A 20,923-nucleotide genomic window follows, 5' to 3' on the forward strand; every position below is an offset into this window, starting at 1 on the left:
ACTGGGTTACATTAATGTGTTATGTAGTCTCTAACAGTGGGTTACATTAATGTGTTCTGTAGTCTCTAACAGTGAGTTACATTAATGTGTTCTGTAGTCTCTAACACTGGGTTACATTAATGTGTTCTGTAGTCTCTAACACTGGGTTACATTAATGTGTTATGTAGTCTCTAACAGTGGGTTACATTAATGTGTTATGTAGTCTCTAACACTGGGTTACATTAATGTTTTATGTAGTCTCTAACAGTGAGTTACATTAACACTGGTTCAATGCTTTCAGGCGGGAGGTTCTGCATCTGTCTGATAACCTGGAGAGCCTGGGCCCCATCAGCTGGAAACTGGCCCTGTGTCTGGTGGTGGTGTGGGTCGTGTGCTACTTCTGTGTCTGGAAAGGAGTCAAGTCCACGGGGAAGGTGAGGCATGCTAACGCAGCACTGCTAATGAATAAACCACTGGACATTCACCTCACTGTTGTTTGGGGGTTGCTGTTTTGCACTCAGCAACTATGTCGATGCTCTTGTCCTTGGCATTGTGTTATCTGTTATTACTATGGATCTCAACAGCCCCGCCCCCTTTGACGCTCACTGAGGTCCCAGAAGTCAAGGTCCCATTCATTTTCACTACAGACTTCTGGAGATTTTTTTGACAATCTTTTGACAATTGAGTATATTGTTTACAGTTAAAAATGCTACAAAAAGATCAGAGTAAAAATAAAAAATGAAAAAGTTTTGTTGTAAACTTTTAAATAAGGATGTACAATGTACTTTAGTTACTCGTTTTACATTTTACATTTCACATCTGTCTGATAATTAAACCTCAACTAAATACATTTGAAAACATGTTTGAGCACATTCCTGTTGGATTGACATAACACCGTCTGACTATTCTTTTTGAGATACTAAAATAATTAGGGGTTTAAATGGGGCAGGCTGTGCGAGGACTGGGAGCAAGAGGAGGTGCAGAGGAGGTGCAGAGGAGGTGCAGAGGAGGTGCAGAGGGGGTGCAGAGGGGGTGCAGAGGAGGAGCGGAGGAGGTGCGCTGTGCCACGGGGAGGAGTGACTTGATCGAGGCTGGAAAGCGGGTGGCCCTTGTGTTGCAGTGGACGTAGATTGGGTGGAGTTAGGTCTTCCAGGCTGAATTTGCGCAGGCTTCATAACTCTAAACCCGGACTAGACTGAGGCTGAACCAGGACTTGAGCAGGGGCCAGTATGAACACAGTCTCTTTTGCATGTGTTATAGGTGGTTTACCTGACGGCCACCTTCCCGTATCTGATGCTGTTTGTGCTGCTGATTCGAGGAGCCACTCTCCCTGGAGCCACACAGGGAATCATCTACTACCTCAACCCCAACATCACCAGACTGGCAGACCCACAGGTAAACACACAGAGGACAGGGTCAGAGAGAGCAGAAGATGCAGAGGACAGGGTCAGAGAGAGCAGAAGATGCAGAGGACAGGGTCAGAGAGAGCAGAAGATGCAGAGGACAGGGTCAGAGCGAGCAGAAGATGCAGAGGACAGGGTCAGAGCGAGCAGAAGATGCAGAGGACAGGGTCAGAGAGAGCAGAAGATGCAGAGGACAGGGTCAGAGCGAGCAGAAGATGCAGAGGACAGGGTCAGAGAGAGCAGAAGATGCAGAGGACAGGGTCAGAGCGAGCAGAAGATGCAGAGGACAGGGTCAGAGCGAGCAGAAGATGCAGAGGACAGGGTCAGAGAGAGCAGAAGATGCAGAGGACAGGGTCAGAGAGAGCAGAAGATGCAGAGGACAGGGTCAGAGAGCAGAAGATGCAGAGGACAGGGTCAGAGAGAGCAGAAGATGCAGAGGACAGGGTCAGAGCGAGCAGAAGATGCAGAGGACAGGGTCAGAGAGAGCAGAAGATGCAGAGTGTCTTGTTGCTAGGCAGAACCTGACCCGGTGCTGACATGTCATTGGTTGTAGGTGTGGATGGACGCTGGCACTCAGATCTTCTTCTCTTATGGCATCTGTCTGGGCAGCCTCACTGCACTCGGCAGCTACAACAAGTACAACAACGACTGCTACAAGTGAGAGTCTGAAACACACACATGCGTCTCCTAATGTGCCTGATGCCCTTCCATCACCACAGTATTGAATAGGCGTTAAATGAGTTTGACGTCCTTTAGATCATGGACCCAACACCTAAACAAACCCCTTGAGGTTTAAGTGACACAATATGATACTTTTTAAAGGACAAATATGATTGTTATTAGCCTTTAAACGTGCCCTTGAGTACTTTAAGTTTGCCATATCATGTTTTAAAATGAAAAATATGTTTTTTTTGCACATGAGAATGTCCTGTTAACGTCCACATGTTGGTTTATCTTTAGTCTCACATGTGTAACATCAATATATAGAGTGCACAGAGCTTATGCTGCAGCACGAGGAATGGCAGGAATGGACCGAGAAAACAAACGGATGACCACGCCTTAAAACCAGCAGTGACTGTTAGAGAGAAAGAGAGAGATGAACACTTACACACACACACACACACACACACACACATACACACACATACACACACACACACACATACACACACACATACTTACACACACACATACTTACACACACACACATACTTACACACATACTTACACACACACACACATATACACACACACACTTACACACATATATACACACACACACACTTACACACACTTACACACATATACGCACGCACACACACACACACATATGCACGCGCACACACACACACACACCACACACACGCTCCAGTTCCAGTCCAACTGCAGTTCACTACTGTCATTACTACTTATAGTCTCTGTTTGAATGTTTATTTGTTGTGTTTTTGCAGAGACTCGTTCAAGCTGTGCCTTCTGAACAGCAGCACTAGTTTTCTGGCTGGATTTGCCATCTTTTCTGTCTTGGGCTTCATGGCTGAAGAACAAGGCGTCCACATCTCGGCTGTGGCCCAGTCAGGTACAAGAAACACACAAACACAAGGAAGTATATTGTACTCGCATGACTGTGATGGAGGGAGGAGAACCCACATTTAATATTATGGTCAACATTTAAATAAAGGTGATATTTACAAGTTTAGTATAACTTAAGGCGTAATGGACAATTTTTGGCTGGTTTGAGAACTCAAGCTGAAGCACTTCCTCGTGCGGACGCAGAGAACAGCCTCGTTCTACACGTGCGTTTGTTTATTAGAGCAACGGATCGCATCGCATCTCTCGTCTCCCGTAGATTTCCGTCTCTTCTGAGCTCGAACTTTCTTTCTCCGTCTTCATTTTGTCCCGTACACTGAGGGAACTATATCATGATAGATCCATGTGCTTGGACACAAGGAAACATGCTGCTCTCATGGGGACCAGCCAACGAGGTGAACAGTAGGTGCGTTCTATGATTGATACGTGGCAGGACTAATCGGCCGTCCACACCACGAGGAAATGAGACTCAGATTTGTGCCAAAAAATCGTCCATTCAACCTTTTTAAGTGTAACAAACGTGTAATTAGCATGTAGAGAACGCCGGTGAGCAGTCTGTGGCGTACACTCACTCCTTCTCTGATATGTGTATGAATAAGATTGTGTATTTGAGTGTGAAGCAGGACAACGGGTCCACGGCTACAGTCTGGCGTGTTCATGAACATGCACCTGACCTGACCAAATAAACCAATGACAGTGTGTCCTGTGTGTGCAGGTCCAGGCCTTGCGTTCATTGCGTATCCTCGTGCAGTTGCCATGATGCCTCTGCCTCAGCTCTGGTCCGTCTGCTTCTTCCTCATGATCATCATGTTGGGCCTGGACACTCAGGTGAGGGGCAGTTTGACCATTACAATACTTTATACATATACAACATCCACCAATGATGAACCGGATCATTTCAAGTGATCCATTTATTATTTATTATACAAAAGACATATCAATACGGAGGAAATGGAGGAAAATCAGAGTTCAAACATATTTTCATTTCATGTGATCATATGCACAGCTAAACAGAGCTGTCTGAGGCGAGCTTTGAACATTGTCAGAGTTGAGTCCTGTCTCACATCTTCAGGAAGAATGTTCCTCATGTTTAGTCCTGACTCTGGCACCAGCAGGAGGCCGGTCCATGTTTAGTCCTGACTCTGGGCACCAGCAGGAGGCCGGTCCATGTTTAGTCCTGACTGGGCACCAGCAGGAGGCCGGTCCATGTTTAGTCCTGACTCTGGCACCAGCAGGAGGCCGGTCCATGTTTAGTCCTGACTCTGGCACCAGCAGGAGGCCGGTCCATGTTTAGTCCTGACTCTGGCACCAGCAGGAGGCCGGTCCATGTTTAGTCCTGACTCTGGCACCAGCAGGAGGCCGGTCCATGTTTAGTCCTGACTCTGGCACCAGCAGGAGGCCGGTCCATGTTTAGTCCTGACTCTGGCACCAGCAGGAGGCCGGTCCATGTTTAGTCCTGACTCTGGCACCAGCAGGAGGCCGGTCCATGTTTAGTCCTGACTCTGGCACCAGCAGGAGGCCGGTCCATGTTTAGTCCTGACTCTGGCACCAGCAGGAGGCCGGTCCATGTTTAGTCCTGACCCTGGCACCAGCAGGAGGCCGGTCCATGTTTAGTCCTGACTCTGGGCACCAGCAGGAGGCCGGTCCATGTTTAGTCCTGACTCTGGCACCAGCAGGAGGCCGGTCCATGTTTAGTCCTGACTCTGGCACCAGCAGGAGGCCGGTCCATGTTTAGTCCTGACTCTGGCACCAGCAGGAGGCCGGTCCATGTTTAGTCCTGACTCTGGCCACCAGCAGGAGGCCGGTCCATGTTTAGTCCTGACTCTGGCCACCAGCAGGAGGCCGGTCCATGTTTAGTCCTGACTCTGGCACCAGCAGGAGGCCGGTCCATGTTTAGTCCTGACTCTGGGCACCAGCAGGAGGCCGGTCCATGTTTAGTCCTGACTGGGCACCAGCAGGAGGCCGGTCCATGTTTAGTCCTGACTCTGGGCACCAGCAGGAGGCCGGTCCATGTTTAGTCCTGACTGGGCACCAGCAGGAGGCCGGTCCATGTTTAGTCCTGACTCTGGCACCAGCAGGAGGCCGGTCCATGTTTAGTCCTGACTCTGGCACCAGCAGGAGGCCGGTCCATGTTTAGTCCTGACTCTGGCACCAGCAGGAGGCCGGTCCATGTTTAGTCCTGACTCTGGCACCAGCAGGAGGCCGGTCCATGTTTAGTCCTGACTCTGGCACCAGCAGGAGGCCGGTCCATGTTTAGTCCTGACTCTGGCACCAGCAGGAGGCCGGTCCATGTTTAGTCCTGACTCTGGGCACCAGCAGGAGGCCGGTCCATGTTTAGTCCTGACTCTGGCACCAGCAGGAGGCCGGTCCATGTTTAGTCCTGACTCTGGCACCAGCAGGAGGCCGGTCCATGTTTAGTCCTGACTCTGGCACCAGTAGGAGGCCGGTCCATGTTTAGTCCTGACTCTGGCCACCAGCAGGAGGCCGGTCCATGTTTAGTCCTGACTCTGGCACCAGCAGGAGGCCGGTCCATGTTTAGTCCTGACTCTGGCACCAGCAGGAGGCCGGTCCATGTTTAGTCCTGACTCTGGCACCAGCAGGAGGCCGGTCCATGTTTAGTCCTGACTCTGGGCACCAGCAGGAGGCCGGTCCATGTTTAGTCCTGACTCTGGGCACCAGCAGGAGGCCGGTCCATGTTTAGTCCTGACTCTGGGCACCAGCAGGAGGCCGGTCCATGTTTAGTCCTGACTCTGGCACCAGCAGGAGGCCGGTCCATGTTTAGTCCTGACTCTGGCACCAGCAGGAGGCCGGTCCATGTTTAGTCCTGACTCTGGCACCAGCAGGAGGCCGGTCCATGTTTGGTCCTGACTCTGGGCACCAGCAGGAGGCCGGTCCATGTTTGGTCCTGACTCTGGCACCAGCAGGAGGCCGGTCCATGTTTAGTCCTGACTCTGGCACCAGCAGGAGGCCGGTCCATGTTTAGTCCTGACTCTGGGCACCAGCAGGAGGCCGGTCCATGTTTAGTCCTGACTCTGGCACCAGCAGGAGGCCGGTCCATGTTTAGTCCTGACTCTGGGCACCAGCAGGAGGCCGGTCCATGTTTAGTCCTGACTCTGGGCACCAGCAGGAGGCCGGTCCATGTTTAGTCCTGACTCTGGGCACCAGCAGGAGGCCGGTCCATGTTTAGTCCTGACTCTGGCACCAGCAGGAGGCCGGTCCATGTTTAGTCCTGACTCTGGCACCAGCAGGAGGCCGGTCCATGTTTAGTCCTGACTCTGGCACCAGCAGGAGGCCGGTCCATGTTTAGTCCTGACTCTGGCACCAGCAGGAGGCCGGTCCATGTTTAGTCCTGACTCTGGCACCAGCAGGAGGCCGGTCCATGTTTAGTCCTGACTCTGGCACCAGCAGGAGGCCGGTCCATGTTTAGTCCTGACTCTGGCACCAGCAGGAGGCCGGTCCATGTTTAGTCCTGACTCTGGCACCAGCAGGAGGCCGGTCCATGTTTAGTCCTGACCCTGGCACCAGCAGGAGGCCGGTCCATGTTTAGTCCTGACTCTGGGCACCAGCAGGAGGCCGGTCCATGTTTAGTCCTGACTCTGGCACCAGCAGGAGGCCGGTCCATGTTTAGTCCTGACTCTGGCACCAGCAGGAGGCCGGTCCATGTTTAGTCCTGACTCTGGCACCAGTAGGAGGCCGGTCCATGTTTAGTCCTGACTCTGGCCACCAGCAGGAGGCCGGTCCATGTTTAGTCCTGACTCTGGCACCAGCAGGAGGCCGGTCCATGTTTAGTCCTGACTCTGGGCACCAGCAGGAGGCCGGTCCATGTTTAGTCCTGACTCTGGCACCAGCAGGAGGCCGGTCCATGTTTAGTCCTGACTCTGGCACCAGCAGGAGGCCGGTCCATGTTTAGTCCTGACTCTGGCACCAGCAGGAGGCCGGTCCATGTTTAGTCCTGACTCTGGGCACCAGCAGGAGGCCGGTCCATGTTTAGTCCTGACTCTGGGCACCAGCAGGAGGCCGGTCCATGTTTAGTCCTGACTCTGGGCACCAGCAGGAGGCCGGTCCATGTTTAGTCCTGACTCTGGCACCAGCAGGAGGCCGGTCCATGTTTAGTCCTGACTCTGGCACCAGCAGGAGGCCGGTCCATGTTTAGTCCTGACTCTGGCACCAGCAGGAGGCCGGTCCATGTTTGGTCCTGACTCTGGGCACCAGCAGGAGGCCGGTCCATGTTTGGTCCTGACTCTGGCACCAGCAGGAGGCCGGTCCATGTTTAGTCCTGACTCTGGGCACCAGCAGGAGGCCGGTCCATGTTTAGTCCTGACTCTGGCACCAGCAGGAGGCCGGTCCATGTTTAGTCCTGACTCTGGCACCAGCAGGAGGCCGGTCCATGTTTAGTCCTGACTCTGGCCACCAGCAGGAGGCCGGTCCATGTTTAGTCCTGACTCTGGCCACCAGCAGGAGGCCGGTCCATGTTTAGTCCTGACTCTGGCACCAGCAGGAGGCCGGTCCATGTTTAGTCCTGACTCTGGGCACCAGCAGGAGGCCGGTCCATGTTTAGTCCTGACTGGGCACCAGCAGGAGGCCGGTCCATGTTTAGTCCTGACTCTGGGCACCAGCAGGAGGCCGGTCCATGTTTAGTCCTGACTGGGCACCAGCAGGAGGCCGGTCCATGTTTAGTCCTGACTCTGGCACCAGCAGGAGGCCGGTCCATGTTTAGTCCTGACCCTGGCACCAGCAGGAGGCCGGTCCATGTTTAGTCCTGACTCTGGGCACCAGCAGGAGGCCGGTCCATGTTTAGTCCTGACTCTGGCACCAGCAGGAGGCCGGTCCATGTTTAGTCCTGACTCTGGCACCAGCAGGAGGCCGGTCCATGTTTAGTCCTGACTCTGGCACCAGCAGGAGGCCGGTCCATGTTTAGTCCTGACTCTGGCCACCAGCAGGAGGCCGGTCCATGTTTAGTCCTGACTCTGGCCACCAGCAGGAGGCCGGTCCATGTTTAGTCCTGACTCTGGCACCAGCAGGAGGCCGGTCCATGTTTAGTCCTGACTCTGGGCACCAGCAGGAGGCCGGTCCATGTTTAGTCCTGACTGGGCACCAGCAGGAGGCCGGTCCATGTTTAGTCCTGACTCTGGGCACCAGCAGGAGGCCGGTCCATGTTTAGTCCTGACTCTGGCACCAGCAGGAGGCCGGTCCATGTTTAGTCCTGACTCTGGCACCAGCAGGAGGCCGGTCCATGTTTAGTCCTGACTCTGGCACCAGCAGGAGGCCGGTCCATGTTTAGTCCTGACTCTGGCACCAGCAGGAGGCCGGTCCATGTTTGGTCCTGACTCTGGGCACCAGCAGGAGGCCGGTCCATGTTTGGTCCTGACTCTGGCACCAGCAGGAGGCCGGTCCATGTTTAGTCCTGACTCTGGCACCAGCAGGAGGCCGGTCCATGTTTAGTCCTGACTCTGGGCACCAGCAGGAGGCCGGTCCATGTTTAGTCCTGACTCTGGCACCAGCAGGAGGCCGGTCCATGTTTAGTCCTGACTCTGGGCACCAGCAGGAGGCCGGTCCATGTTTAGTCCTGACTCTGGGCACCAGCAGGAGGCCGGTCCATGTTTAGTCCTGACTCTGGGCACCAGCAGGAGGCCGGTCCATGTTTAGTCCTGACTCTGGGCACCAGCAGGAGGCCGGTCCATGTTTAGTCCTGACTCTGGGCACCAGCAGGAGGCCGGTCCATGTTTAGTCCTGACTCTGGCACCAGCAGGAGGCCAGTCCATGTTTAGTCCTGACTCTGGCACCAGCAGGAGGCCGGTCCATGTTTAGTCCTGACTCTGGCACCAGCAGGAGGCCGGTCCCTGAGCACTAACATGTCTGAGATGTACTTTGGTGCTAGGCCATGGAGAGACTTGTACACCAGCAGAGCTGCTGTAAAGTCTCTTCTCTGAGCCACAGGGGCCAGTGCAGAGACCTGAGAACAGGACGTTATTGATTTGATAAAGCTGTTAAAGTACGTCTTAGTGAAGAGAAAAATCCAGGTCGGTAGGTCGGATTTTATTTTTTTATATTTTAAAATCTTCGCACAGGTTTTGCACAGTTTTCTTTTCTCCAAAGTGAGCGCTTCACATTGGAATGGCCTTATTGGTGCAGATATTGAATAAAATAGGGATCTAGTAATCACCGCTCTGTCCGCGTTTATCTGACCGGTCAGATTAACTCGCTGGATGCGGTAGACAGGGCGGGGCTTCGGCTTCTATTCACTCTGTGGCTCCGATGAGGAAATGAGCCAACACGGGATTGTTTGGTTTTGTAGTTTCCACAAATTTTTCCAATCATTGTGTTCACACGTGTTATCACAGGCAACACAACATCGCTCATAAAACAATTAAATGATTATATCCCACTAGTAAAGCGGGCCTATAACTTCACCACTGAAACACCGGGCGTGCCTGTCGTCATGGCAGCCAGTCTGCACGCTGACCAAAAAGCATCTCGCGCAAACATGAATGCGCCCGATGGTAAAACGAAACCTATCAAAAGTGCGGCGATTTTCACACTTTACGATCTCCACTGGTGATTTTTTTCCCGCAGCTTTTGGATTCGCTCTCACAATTTGACATTCACGAAACGTACGGCCAGTAAATGTGCGATAAAATGTTTAAGGTCGGGTTTCCTTTATCCAGGTCGCTCGGGTTACCGGAAACACACCATGTTGTCTTCTTGGCCTCACACATTTATGCAGTGTAGAGTCAGATAATGCACTCACGCTGGGTCATGAGCACAAGAGAGAGACGGAAAAGAAGTATGTAAGAAGTACCAAATGGGACAGTACAACCAAAAGCGGGACAGGTCACCCAGTGGTGCACCCGCCACGCACGCGCACGCGGGACAGGTCACCACTGGGTGACCTGTCCCGCTTTTGGTTGTACTGTCCCAATTGGGCTTCTGTCCGCATATTTACCTTTTAATGGATTTTCCAAAGATTACAATTCCAACGACGTGCTCTGTCTGCGTGTCATAAGGTCTTTTATCCATACAATAGACTGTATCATGGGTCATAGAAAAGACTGCAATGTGAACTAGGGATGTCTGACCCCTGATGCTGATGCTGACCTTCTCTCTCTCCTCCAGTTTGTGAGTCTGGAGGCTCTGATGACCTCGGTGACAGACCTGTACCCTCAGCTGATCCGTAGGGGGCACCGCAGAGAGCTGCTGCTGCTGGGAGTGTGTGTGGTCTGCATGGTCATCGGCCTCGTCATGGTCACTCCGGTGAGACACTCCCATCCACACACACATTAAAGGGGGGGCCATGCAACATGTGATTATAAAATATATAGTCTACAATAAAATATTTATTGTTTTTTTATTCATTAGCTATTTATCTGAGGTACTATTTTTGTAAAAACCTGAAAAGTCATTGGCAGTTGCCTTTTATGGATGATTTGCTAGAATATTCCTGGGCCAACATGAATCACAAGTGTTTTATCATTTAATGTATCACTGCAACCAGAGACTAGGAGTGCTATTAGGCCGCAGTTATTTTATTACTTGTTTTACGGATTTTTAAATGAAATATTTTGAACAGACGGGCGAAATATGAATATAAATATAATTTCAATTTCCATAGTTTTTTTTCTTCCGGGTTTTCCCAAAAAGCACCACGGGAGGAGGAGGGGGGGAGACGCGGTGCGCAGGTGAGTGTTACAGTAGATTTAGCGTGTTTTGCATTGGTAGAATTGACTCTTCTAAGTGTGCAGTCTTATTCACGGCAAAACGCGCTGGAGAAAATGTGCTAAACGGGCTTAAAAATGTGTATTTGCGATATAAAGGAGTTAGCGCTGCGCCTAGCAGACAAGGAAACGGGCGCGCGCGTCTTCACATGCTCTTATCTTTTGACTTAATACTGCTTTTTATATTTCATTTAATGCTATTTTGCCATGTCGGCCGTACTTTATAAAAAAATAATAGTAATTAATTTTATTTATATTGCAGAAATCAATCATCTAAGTGCGGCGGATCCGTAAACCAAGTAATAAAATAACTGCGGCCTTACCATTCATTATTCTTACTCTTACCATGTACAGTAAGGAAAATGAGTATTTGAACACCCAATTCTCCCACTTAGAAATGATTGAGGGAAGGAGGTTGTTACCCAAAACCTTGCAACACATGGCCCCATTCATTCTCTCCTTAACAGGGGTCATTATTTCAAACCTCTTTGTGAACGGGAGAATAGAAACAATAGTCTTGATTGGCAGAATTGTGCCAAGTCCTGGTTTAGTCCTGGTTTAGTCCTGCTTTAGTCCTGGTTGTTTTTTGCCCGTCGATCACTACTTTAGTTGGTTCTTGGACCAGGAAGACCATAAATCCCATATGTCAGCACAAAGACGGGGCATTGAACTTGTGATGTCCTGTAATGTAACGTGTGGTGGTTTCCCTGGCCGCAGGAAGGACTGTACGTGTTCCAGATCTATGACCACTTCTCCTGCAGTGGGGCCAGTCTTCTGCTCCTCTCCATCTTCCAGTCTGTGGCCATCGGCTGGGTCTATGGTGAGTCCACACGGGGTCACTGCATAAAGGGTGGGGGGCTCTGGGCGGGGCTGCATCAGAGCGGCTCCTGGACCACGTCAAAGGGGTGTTTGAGATCAACGGCAATTATAAAAGGAAAGTCGTTCTGCTCATTTCTGTGCCACTTCAGCACTCATTGACTTCACTTAGTAATTTAGATGTTTTAGATGTTTTAGATGTTATAAATGTTATAAAAGGCATGCTAAAAGGCATTTTGCAATAGAGTAGTCTAGTATAGTCATGTTAACAAATAATTGTGACCACCGGTAGTTGTAATAGTTTAAATTGGGAGTGCACTGATATATTGGCCCAGTATCTGTATATTACACAATTATTGGCCCAGTATCTGTATATTACACACACATATTGGCCCAGTATCTGTATATTACACCTATATTGGCCCAGTATCTGTATATTACACATATATATTGGCCCAGTATCTGTATATTACACATATATATTGGCCCAGTATCTGTATATTACACATATATATTGGCCCAGTATCTGTATATTACACCTATATTGGCCCAGTATCTGTATATTACACATGTATATTGGCCCAGTATCTGTATATTACACAATTATTGGCCCAGTATCTGTATATTACACACATATATTGGCCCAGTATCTGTATATTACACCTATATTGGCCCAGTATCTGTATATTACACATATATATTGGCCCAGTATCTGTATATTACACGCCAATATTCACGTCATGGAGTCATATCGGTGTCAGTCCTCGATGGTTACGCTCCAGTAATGAAAGAGTTAACTCCGCCGTCCTTCTGAAACGAGGAAGAAAACAAAAGCTCCTGGACGGGCTTTCTCCTGAGAGAGAATGAGATAAGATAAGATGTTCCTTTATTGTCCACACATGGGGAAATGTCATTGTTGCCAGGGTCAGGGTTGTGCCGTGTGTGTGACCAGACCTGTCTCAGGAGGAGGAGCCGGTCACTGCTGCTGTTACCGGAGCAACACGATGGTGACACACGGTTCACGATGACACTTTAGTCTGATAAATCATCTAAATAATACAGAAAATGCACAGAATGGAAAAGGCAGATTTGACTTCCCCCTAAAAAAGGAGGGTATTGTGTTCTCTAACTGGTTCTAAACATTTTAAAATAGATTTGATCCTTATTTTAGAAAAAAAAGGTTTATAGCTAGTAGAAATAAATATTAAAATACAAAATAAGAAAATAACTATCTGCCTAATATCGATTATCGGCCAAAGCTTTTCCCATAACATCGGTATGGGTCCATCTGGGTGCTCCACTGGTTTAAACCTACAGCTCCACACTACAGATCTGTGCAGTGTCAATGCCTTTGCCGTTGAGCTCAGTTTATGGTTCACGTGACTGAAGATAAACTGCAGGAAATACCAAGGCAATATCCGCTGTAGGTTATAATATAATCTAATTCAGCAGGTAATCGTCGCCATTACACCTAGAAACCCTCCAGAAGTCACTCGAGGCCATAACTGTTTCCCGTTGGAGCGTATAAATCCAGAGGAAGCTGGTTTATGGCGCTCAGCAGTGGGTTAGCGCTCACACTGCAGGTCTGTTAGCCGCCTTAGCCTTTTTACGACGTTTGGACTCGACACTTTGTTAAAACTGAACAAAACGAGCTGTGTGTAATGTGGTCCATACAGAAGGAGGTTTGGAGAGGCAGATGTGTGGATATTGGAGACAGGAACAATCATTTTGGCTCAATATAGATGTATATATTGTACATCTGTAGTGTGGGAATAATGGCCATGTATAATTATTATTCAACCACTAAACAACGTCACTACCGCTGAACAGTTTGGTTTCTGTAGGTGTTCGAGCACAAGAATGACCACAAACATGTTTTCCTTTATAATTGCCTTTGTTCCCAAACCCCCCTCTGACTTGAAGCGGGCCCCTGGAGTGGTTTAGGGGCCGCTCTGCTGTAGCAACAAGAGGACATGAGCCGCATGTATCCAGGTCAATGAACTGACGGGAATAACAACACGACTAGTCCACAGCATAACTAGTACCACTAGAAACTACAACAACTACTACAGCCACAACACCACTGCCGTCTACAAGTCTGTCACTAATGCTCAAGTCTGTTACTAATGCTCAAGTCTGTTACTAAAGCTCAAGTCTGTTACTAAAGCTCAAGTCTGTTACTAAAGCTCAAGTCTGTTACTAAAGCTCAAGTCTGTTACTAAAGCTCAAGTCTGTTACTAAAGCTCAAGTCTGTTACTAAAGCTCAAGTCTGTTACTAAAGCTCAAGTCTGTCACTAAAGCTCAAGTCTGTTACTAAAGCTCAAGTCTGTCACTGAAGCTCAAGTCTGTCACTGAAGCTCAAGTCTGTCACTGAAGCTCAAGTCTGTCACTAAAGCTCAAGTCTGTCACTAAAGCTCAAGTCTGTCACTAAAGCTCAAGTCTGTCACTAAAGCTCAAGTCTGTCACTAAAGCTCAAGTCTGTCACTGAAGCTCAAGTCTGTCACTAAAGCTCAAGTCTGTCACTAAAGCTCAAGTCTGTCACTAAAGCTCAAGTCTGTCACTAAAGCTCAAGTCTGTCACTAAAGCTCAAGTCTGTCACTAAAGCTCAAGTCTGTCACTAAAGCTCAAGTCTGTCACTAAAGCTCAAGTCTGTCACTAAAGCTCAAGTCTGTCACTAAAGCTCAAGTCTGTCACTAAAGCTCAAGTCTGTCACTAAAGTTCAAGTCTGTCACTAAAGCTCAGGACTGTCACTAAAGCTCAAGTCTGTCACTAAAGCTCAAGTCTGTCACTAAAGCTCAGGACTGTTTTCCACTTACTGCACAATATGTTGCAAAGTTTAACCCGACAAACTATGGCAGTAACGGCATAAAGTCTGCAATCTGTCAAAAATGTGCTGTTTTTAAATGACATTGTTGAAACAGACTGCACTTTGTTTTGTCCATGTTTAGTTTTTATTTTGACTAAAACATTAAGACATGTACAGACTTAATATAACTGAAATAATATCACAGAACTTTTAGTGTAATAATTTCCAGTGTCTTATAGGAATTACTAGCACTCCTAACATAGCATGGGCACTCTCACTACTACTGCTACTGCTACTGCTGCTGCTGCTGCTGCTGCTGCCGCCGCCGCTGCTGCTGCTACTGCTACTGGGAATTAATTATTCTACTTTTTCCGCCATAATGTTTCCCACATATTGATCTATTTCAGTTTTCAATTGTGTTTTTTATTTGACTGAAAACCTGGATGGCCTGTTTCCTGTTTGCACCACATAAAGACCTTGAACGACCCGCGCTGCCTCGTCCATGTCTGTCAACACCTTCAGATGTGTAGAACAGAGTGTATGTTACAGTTATTAGTCTGTGCTGAGTGGACCACTAAACCTGGACAAATACACATGTAAAGTAAAGTACAATAAGCTGTGTAAGTTGTGCGTGGAATGACCGCAATCGTCCGAAGCGGGTGCACGGCAGGGTCTGTGCTCTAAAACAGGACTTAAGTTTCAGTCATGAATGAGCAGAAAATAACCGTTTACTTTCTATATCTTAGATTCTAATGATGCGAAGCACGAGAGAATGAGAGAGAGAGGAGACAGGGACAACAAGAGGCTTTGTCCCGAGTGAGCGGACAGGACAGGCTCGCTCACCTGCCCATCACAATGCTCCTGCCCATCACAATGCTCCTGCCCATCACAATGCTCCTGCCCATCACAATGCTCCTGCCCATCACAATGCTCCTGCCCATCACAATACACCTGCGGTGCATCACAATGCACCTGCCCATCACAATGCACCTGCCCATCACAATGCACCTGCCCATCACAATGCTCCTGCCCAATGCACCTGCCCATCACAATGCTCCTGCCCAATGCTCCTGCCCAATGCTCCTGCCCAATGCTCCTGCCCAATGCTCCTGCCCAGTTGTTCTCAAACTTGTTCAGCTGCAGCTCCCTAACATCAAAATAAGACGACCCCCGAAGTGATAATGTCTAATTGTTTGTATTTTATTTTGAAGGCATAGACCTAATAAATGTATATGACATGTTGATACATTTACCACTGCATCATCTGGGGACCCCTGAAATCATTTTGTGATTTTTATATATATATATATATATATATATATATATATATATATATATATATATATATATATATATATATATATATATATATATATATATATATATATATTTTAAATTGGGCCCATCACATTAAATAAAATAATCCATTTTAATTGATTTATTCTAACCTGATTCTCGCTTCATTTCAGGAGCCCAGCGTTTCCGTGACAACATTAAAGACATGATAGGCTACAGGCCCATGAGGATATTCGACTTGTGCTGGAAGTTCTTCACTCCGGCCGTGTGCACCGTGAGTCAAACCTCTTCCATCATCACCTGTCGAGGCCTCCAAACTCACAAATATACGATCGTGCTCTGGTCATGTATGAACAATAATGAAAACACATGTAGAAAATCAAAAAGAGCATTAAAGAAAAAACTATTTAGATCTACTGGAGTATAAAAGTAAAAATAGGCTTACTATGTACACACATGTACAGATGTAGTGCAGAAAGTGAACAGTGCAGTGAGCGATTGATTAAATTATAGTTAAAGTGACGGTCTACATATAGAGTATAATTAATTACCTTTTGTAATACATAACACAAACCCAAAAGTACTACTGCCTGGAATGCATTGAGGAGTATTAGTACTAGAACTAAAACTCTACTACTACTGCATCCCCACTATAGCTCCTACAAGTCTTCTAATACTACTGCTAAGTACTTCATTTCTTAAATATATGTTAGTTGTACAATAGCTTCTACACTTTTACAATTACCAATGCAGAAGTACAACTTGGGGTGTGTAATATTGATGACTACTAGACATAATACAGCCACAAGCAGTACATTCGCTTCTATTACTAGTCCTACTACAGCAACCCCAACATAAGCAGTACCATACATACTACTATGTACTTTTACCACTGCAACACAGCTGTTGGAAACTACAACTGCAATGAAAACCTCTACTTCTAGTACTACATAGTCTACAGCTCAACTGCTGTTGACTTACTATGTCTGCAACCACAATTGTAGTAGTATTGCTTCTGTGAGTGTACTTTAACCACAACTTTACTCCTTCTCCTTCTATTGATACTACTAGTGCCACTGCAGTATTTAAAAGTGTTATGCCTTTCCTTCCAGGCCACGTTCATCTTCTCTTTAGCCCGCTGGTCGCCTCTGGTGCTGGGGAAGGGTGTGGTGGCTCCTCCCTGGGCCTCGGCTCTGGGCTGGATCCTCACGCTCTCGTCTGTGTCTCTGCTGCCGATGTGGGCCTTCTACGCCCTGCTGACCACGCCCGGCACGCTGCGACAGGTAACGGCCCTTAAGTTTAACTGCGACAGGGTTCGTGCGGGTGCTCGCAATCGTTGGAAATGCTTGAATTTCAAGTAGCCACGAATGAATGACTTGAGTAGCGCTTTTCCTCACAACAGCATTGTTGCTGCTGTAAAAAAGGTGCTCACTCCGTCCTGGAGCTTGAAGCAGGTGATGGACACACGGACACATGAGAGACACAGAGTCAAATCAACTTAAGATGAGATAAGATATTCCTTTTATTGTCCACACATGGGGAAATTTCATTGTTGCAACGCAGGTAAATACAGAGGAAAAGGACAGATAACTTATAGGAAGTTTAAAAAACACTCTTAATAGAAGAACTCTTATAAACAAAACTCTTAGAAACAAAACTCCTGTGGACAAAACCTCTCATTTATTAAAGGCGCAATGGACGTTTTTTTGGCGATTTGAGAACTCAGGTGGAAGTGCTCATGCCACTCCCCCTGCTCATGCCACTCCCCCGTGCTCATGCCACTCCCCCCTGCTCATGCCACTCCCCCGTGCTCATGCCACTCCCCCGTGCTCATGCCACTCCCCCGTGCTCATGCCACTCCCCCGTGCTCATGCCACTCGCCCGTGCACATGCCACTCCCCCGTGCTCATGCCACTCCCCCGTGCACATGCCACTCCCCCGTGCTCATGCCACTCCCCCGTGCTCATGCCACTCCCCCGTGCACATGCCACTCCCCCGTGTGGACTGATACAACACACGTGCGTTTGTTTATTAGCGCGAAAGATCACATCGCATCTCTCGTCTCCCGTAGATTTCTGTCCACTTCTGCGTCAGCTCGAACTGTCTTTCTCCGTCTTCATTTTGTCCCGTACACTGAGGAACTATATTATGATAGATCCATGTGCTTAGGCACGCGGAAACGTGGGGACGAGCCTGACGCGGCTGCAGGTGAGCGGTAGGTGCGTTTTATGATTGATACGTGGCAGGACAAATGATTTATCCACGCCACAAGGAAATATGATAAAACATTTGCTGAAAAAAATCGTCCATTCCACCTTTAATCAGGAATGGAGGGGAAAAATAAAGATAAAATAAAATAAAAACAGCTAGCGTAAGACAAAATAATACTAATAGTAACGGTCAAATAAACACTCTATTATGCACATGAATGTGACATTATTGCGTGTGAGTACATTAACGAGAACAATGCTCTCAAGGTCACTCTTGTCTTCACGACACTCTCTCCATCTCTTCCTCCGTCAGTCCCTGCTCCTCTCACACAAGAAGCACCATTTATATATATCATTTATATTTGTTCGATCTATATTCAAGCGTTCATTTAGCTTGACTATCGCTTTCTGAGTTGAACGTGTACGATCCCGCGTGCGTCGTCCTCAGCCCCTTCCTCGGCCCCGCCCTCGGCCCCGCCCTCGCTCACAAACGCGTCTCAGCGATAGAAGTAAGTTTAATACAGAAACGTGTCTTTGTGTCGGCTGCAATTCAGCAACTGGACGAACTGCGTTTATTATAAGAAAAGTTTTTGCCTTTGTGAGACATTTTTTGCATTTATTGAACCCAAACATATGGTGATGTTTTCATGTATAATCACATTAGTTACTCTTGTAAAATGTAGTAGAAAACTGTTTTTTCTGTACTTGCTGTGCTGGTGATGACAGCTGTGAAAATGGCATAATTAATAGTTGAATCTGAGTGGCAATGAAGTGACAAGGGCCCCCAAGCCAAATACTGCTTAGGGCCCCCGGTAGGATTAATCTGACTCTTAAAAAAATACTTAATTCTTCGATTTAGCAATTTAATTATCTGTATATCTTTCATTTCTCCCTTCTGAATAACCAGATTGTTTCCCTCTTCTGTAAAATGCAGGATATTGAGGCTGATTTGTAGAACATGTCCTGGGGGCCCCTCAAACCCCCTCAAACCCCTTCAACACACACCTTCATTATCATACAAACACACCTTCGGACTTTTAATGCACCTGAAGTTTACCTGTGAGATGTTACAAATCTGCTCTTCAATAATAAATCATGTTTTTTGTGGAATGTGTGAGTGAAAGAAACAAAATGATAATTACATTTGACCCTTTATTATTATTATAGCCACTTTCTAACAGGCCCTAAAATACAGGAAATCACTTGAGAACACTTCACAAAGTCCATGTCTTGTGATACTTTTCATCATATTCCTAAAGTGCATATTGGAAGAGAAATATATGACATCAGTATTTAGTTCATGTCAGAAACTACAGTTGAAATAAACATGGGCTTGTTTGTTTGTTTGTTTGTTGTCCTGAATGTGACTTGATCTGGGACGTTTATGGATCATAAACTTTAGAGAAGCCTCCCCGATTTCCTTTACCCCTCCTAGTGACTGATCTATCTTTTTGATTTGAAGTTGTCTTATTAAAACATATTACATTAATTTCCCGAACATAAACACAACATAAACATTAAAAAAACAAAAGAGTCCAATTTCTTTCTCCAAAACAAACTATTTTACTGACAGATAATTAGCTGTGCACCTCTAGATTTAGAATACACAAGTTGATCTTTGATTATGAATGAATTTCCCAGCCCTAATCACATCACAATAGAATCAGAATCAGAATAAAGTTTATTGCCATTTATCAATGAACAGGATTCACGGACATAGGAAGTCGTCCTGGCGGTTCATGCAACACAAACAACATTGAACAAAAAATACAAAAACAATGGACAATAAATAACTACCGGGTATTAAAATGGGTAAGTCGAGTTAAAAATAGACATGATATGTAGACAAAAAAAAAACATGTGGTGCAAGGTGTTCTAAAGGATTCAACATCCACTAAACAAACACTAAAGGACCCTCATTGTATCAGGGGAGCAGTGTTGTGTAAAGATGATATTAATGACGTGTTTTTCTCTCCGTCCCAGCGTCTGCACTGCCTGTGTAACCCGGCTCCAGACTTCCGGCTCCACTCCAGCGGGCCCCTGACGTACAGCCTGGCCCTGCCGCTGAAGGAGAAGGGAGAATTGTGAATGTACTATTTACACCTGCACTGCCAAAAACAATGTACAACCGGTCCAGAATTTAACTTTTGGAACGTCTCGGTCTCGATGACTGGATTTGTGAGACTAAGTGACATTTCTGCAGGTGGATGTGGGTAGAAGGGAAGCAACCATTTGTACTCAAGTAACAATACCATTACTTTACAATGACAATACTCGAGTACAAACATGTGGCCTGGTGTTTTAGGAAACTAAGTTCATTTTCTGAGGAAAAATATGAAATAATGCATACATATTTAAGACGATTAATTAGATAAACTAAATTATATCTGAAGATGCCTGGATTATACTTCCCACATGTAAATTCTGCTTGGAAATGAGAGGCAAAGGGCACTTGAAAAAATACAAACTTGTACGTTTCCGTTCTACCCATCTCTGTATTTCACTTTATCATTTTAACATGTGTAAGTTTTTTTCTTGTAAGTGCTTTATTATTCCACTTAAAGATTGTTCTTGTTAGCGGTGGACCAGCAGTGCCTCAGACGTTTGAGAGCAGCTGTTTGTGGGGCTGGAGTTGTTCAGATGCTCTTCACCACAGTGAAGCACACCAGTCATTTGGGGATTAAATTGGATACAAATTTGGCATATAATGTACAATTAGCATAATATGGAAGCATATAATGGTCAAATAAGTAGAATTTAAAATGCCATAAACATTTCATCACCATCCGGTGCGTGATACCAGCATTCTCATTTAAAGAAGCAATACTTGAAATGTTTCCACGGTTGCCAAGACTAAAGTGCAAATACAAAAACAAGTGCACATTAAAGTACTGATTTGGTCCAGTGGACAATCTGAGACAAATGATTCTTTATAATATCATATATAGTTTATTTAGTAGATTAAGCCTAATCGTTTGTCTGTGGAGTCGTTTTGAACTTATTAAAGGCACTTTGTGTTTTGGATTTGCTGGTAGGGCGGTCGCGGTAACTGCAAAAGGGCTCAAGTGACCGCAGTAACCATATTTTGATGATGTTTTGCGGACATGCTTGGCA

The 20,923-nt window shown here is 46.9% G+C and overlaps 1 protein-coding gene across 3 annotated transcripts in view; it reads left to right on the top strand.

Moving 5' to 3' along the window:
- Positions 1-20,011, top strand: part of LOC140358650 (sodium- and chloride-dependent GABA transporter 2-like) — a 56,930-nt gene extending 36,919 nt beyond the window's left edge. For all 3 annotated transcript variants that reach the window (XM_072443683.1, XM_072443841.1, XM_072443766.1), the window contains exons 6-15: positions 281-413; positions 1,240-1,374; positions 1,936-2,039; positions 2,834-2,958; positions 3,685-3,797; positions 10,083-10,220; positions 11,399-11,501; positions 15,773-15,873; positions 16,712-16,882; positions 19,793-20,011. In XM_072443683.1, the coding sequence (XP_072299784.1) occupies positions 281-413; positions 1,240-1,374; positions 1,936-2,039; positions 2,834-2,958; positions 3,685-3,797; positions 10,083-10,220; positions 11,399-11,501; positions 15,773-15,873; positions 16,712-16,882; positions 19,793-19,897 (1,228 nt within the window). In that variant the 3' untranslated portion in view covers positions 19,898-20,011. The remainder of the gene's footprint in view (positions 1-280; positions 414-1,239; positions 1,375-1,935; positions 2,040-2,833; positions 2,959-3,684; positions 3,798-10,082; positions 10,221-11,398; positions 11,502-15,772; positions 15,874-16,711; positions 16,883-19,792) is intronic.
- Positions 20,012-20,923: the final 912 nt, after the last annotated feature.

The sequence above is a fragment of the Eucyclogobius newberryi genome, unplaced genomic scaffold (genome assembly GCF_026437365.1).
Source record: "Eucyclogobius newberryi isolate DKJ021-1_F unplaced genomic scaffold, fEucNew1.0.hap1 SCAF_1, whole genome shotgun sequence".
NCBI classification, from domain to species: Eukaryota; Metazoa; Chordata; class Actinopteri; order Gobiiformes; family Gobiidae; genus Eucyclogobius; species Eucyclogobius newberryi.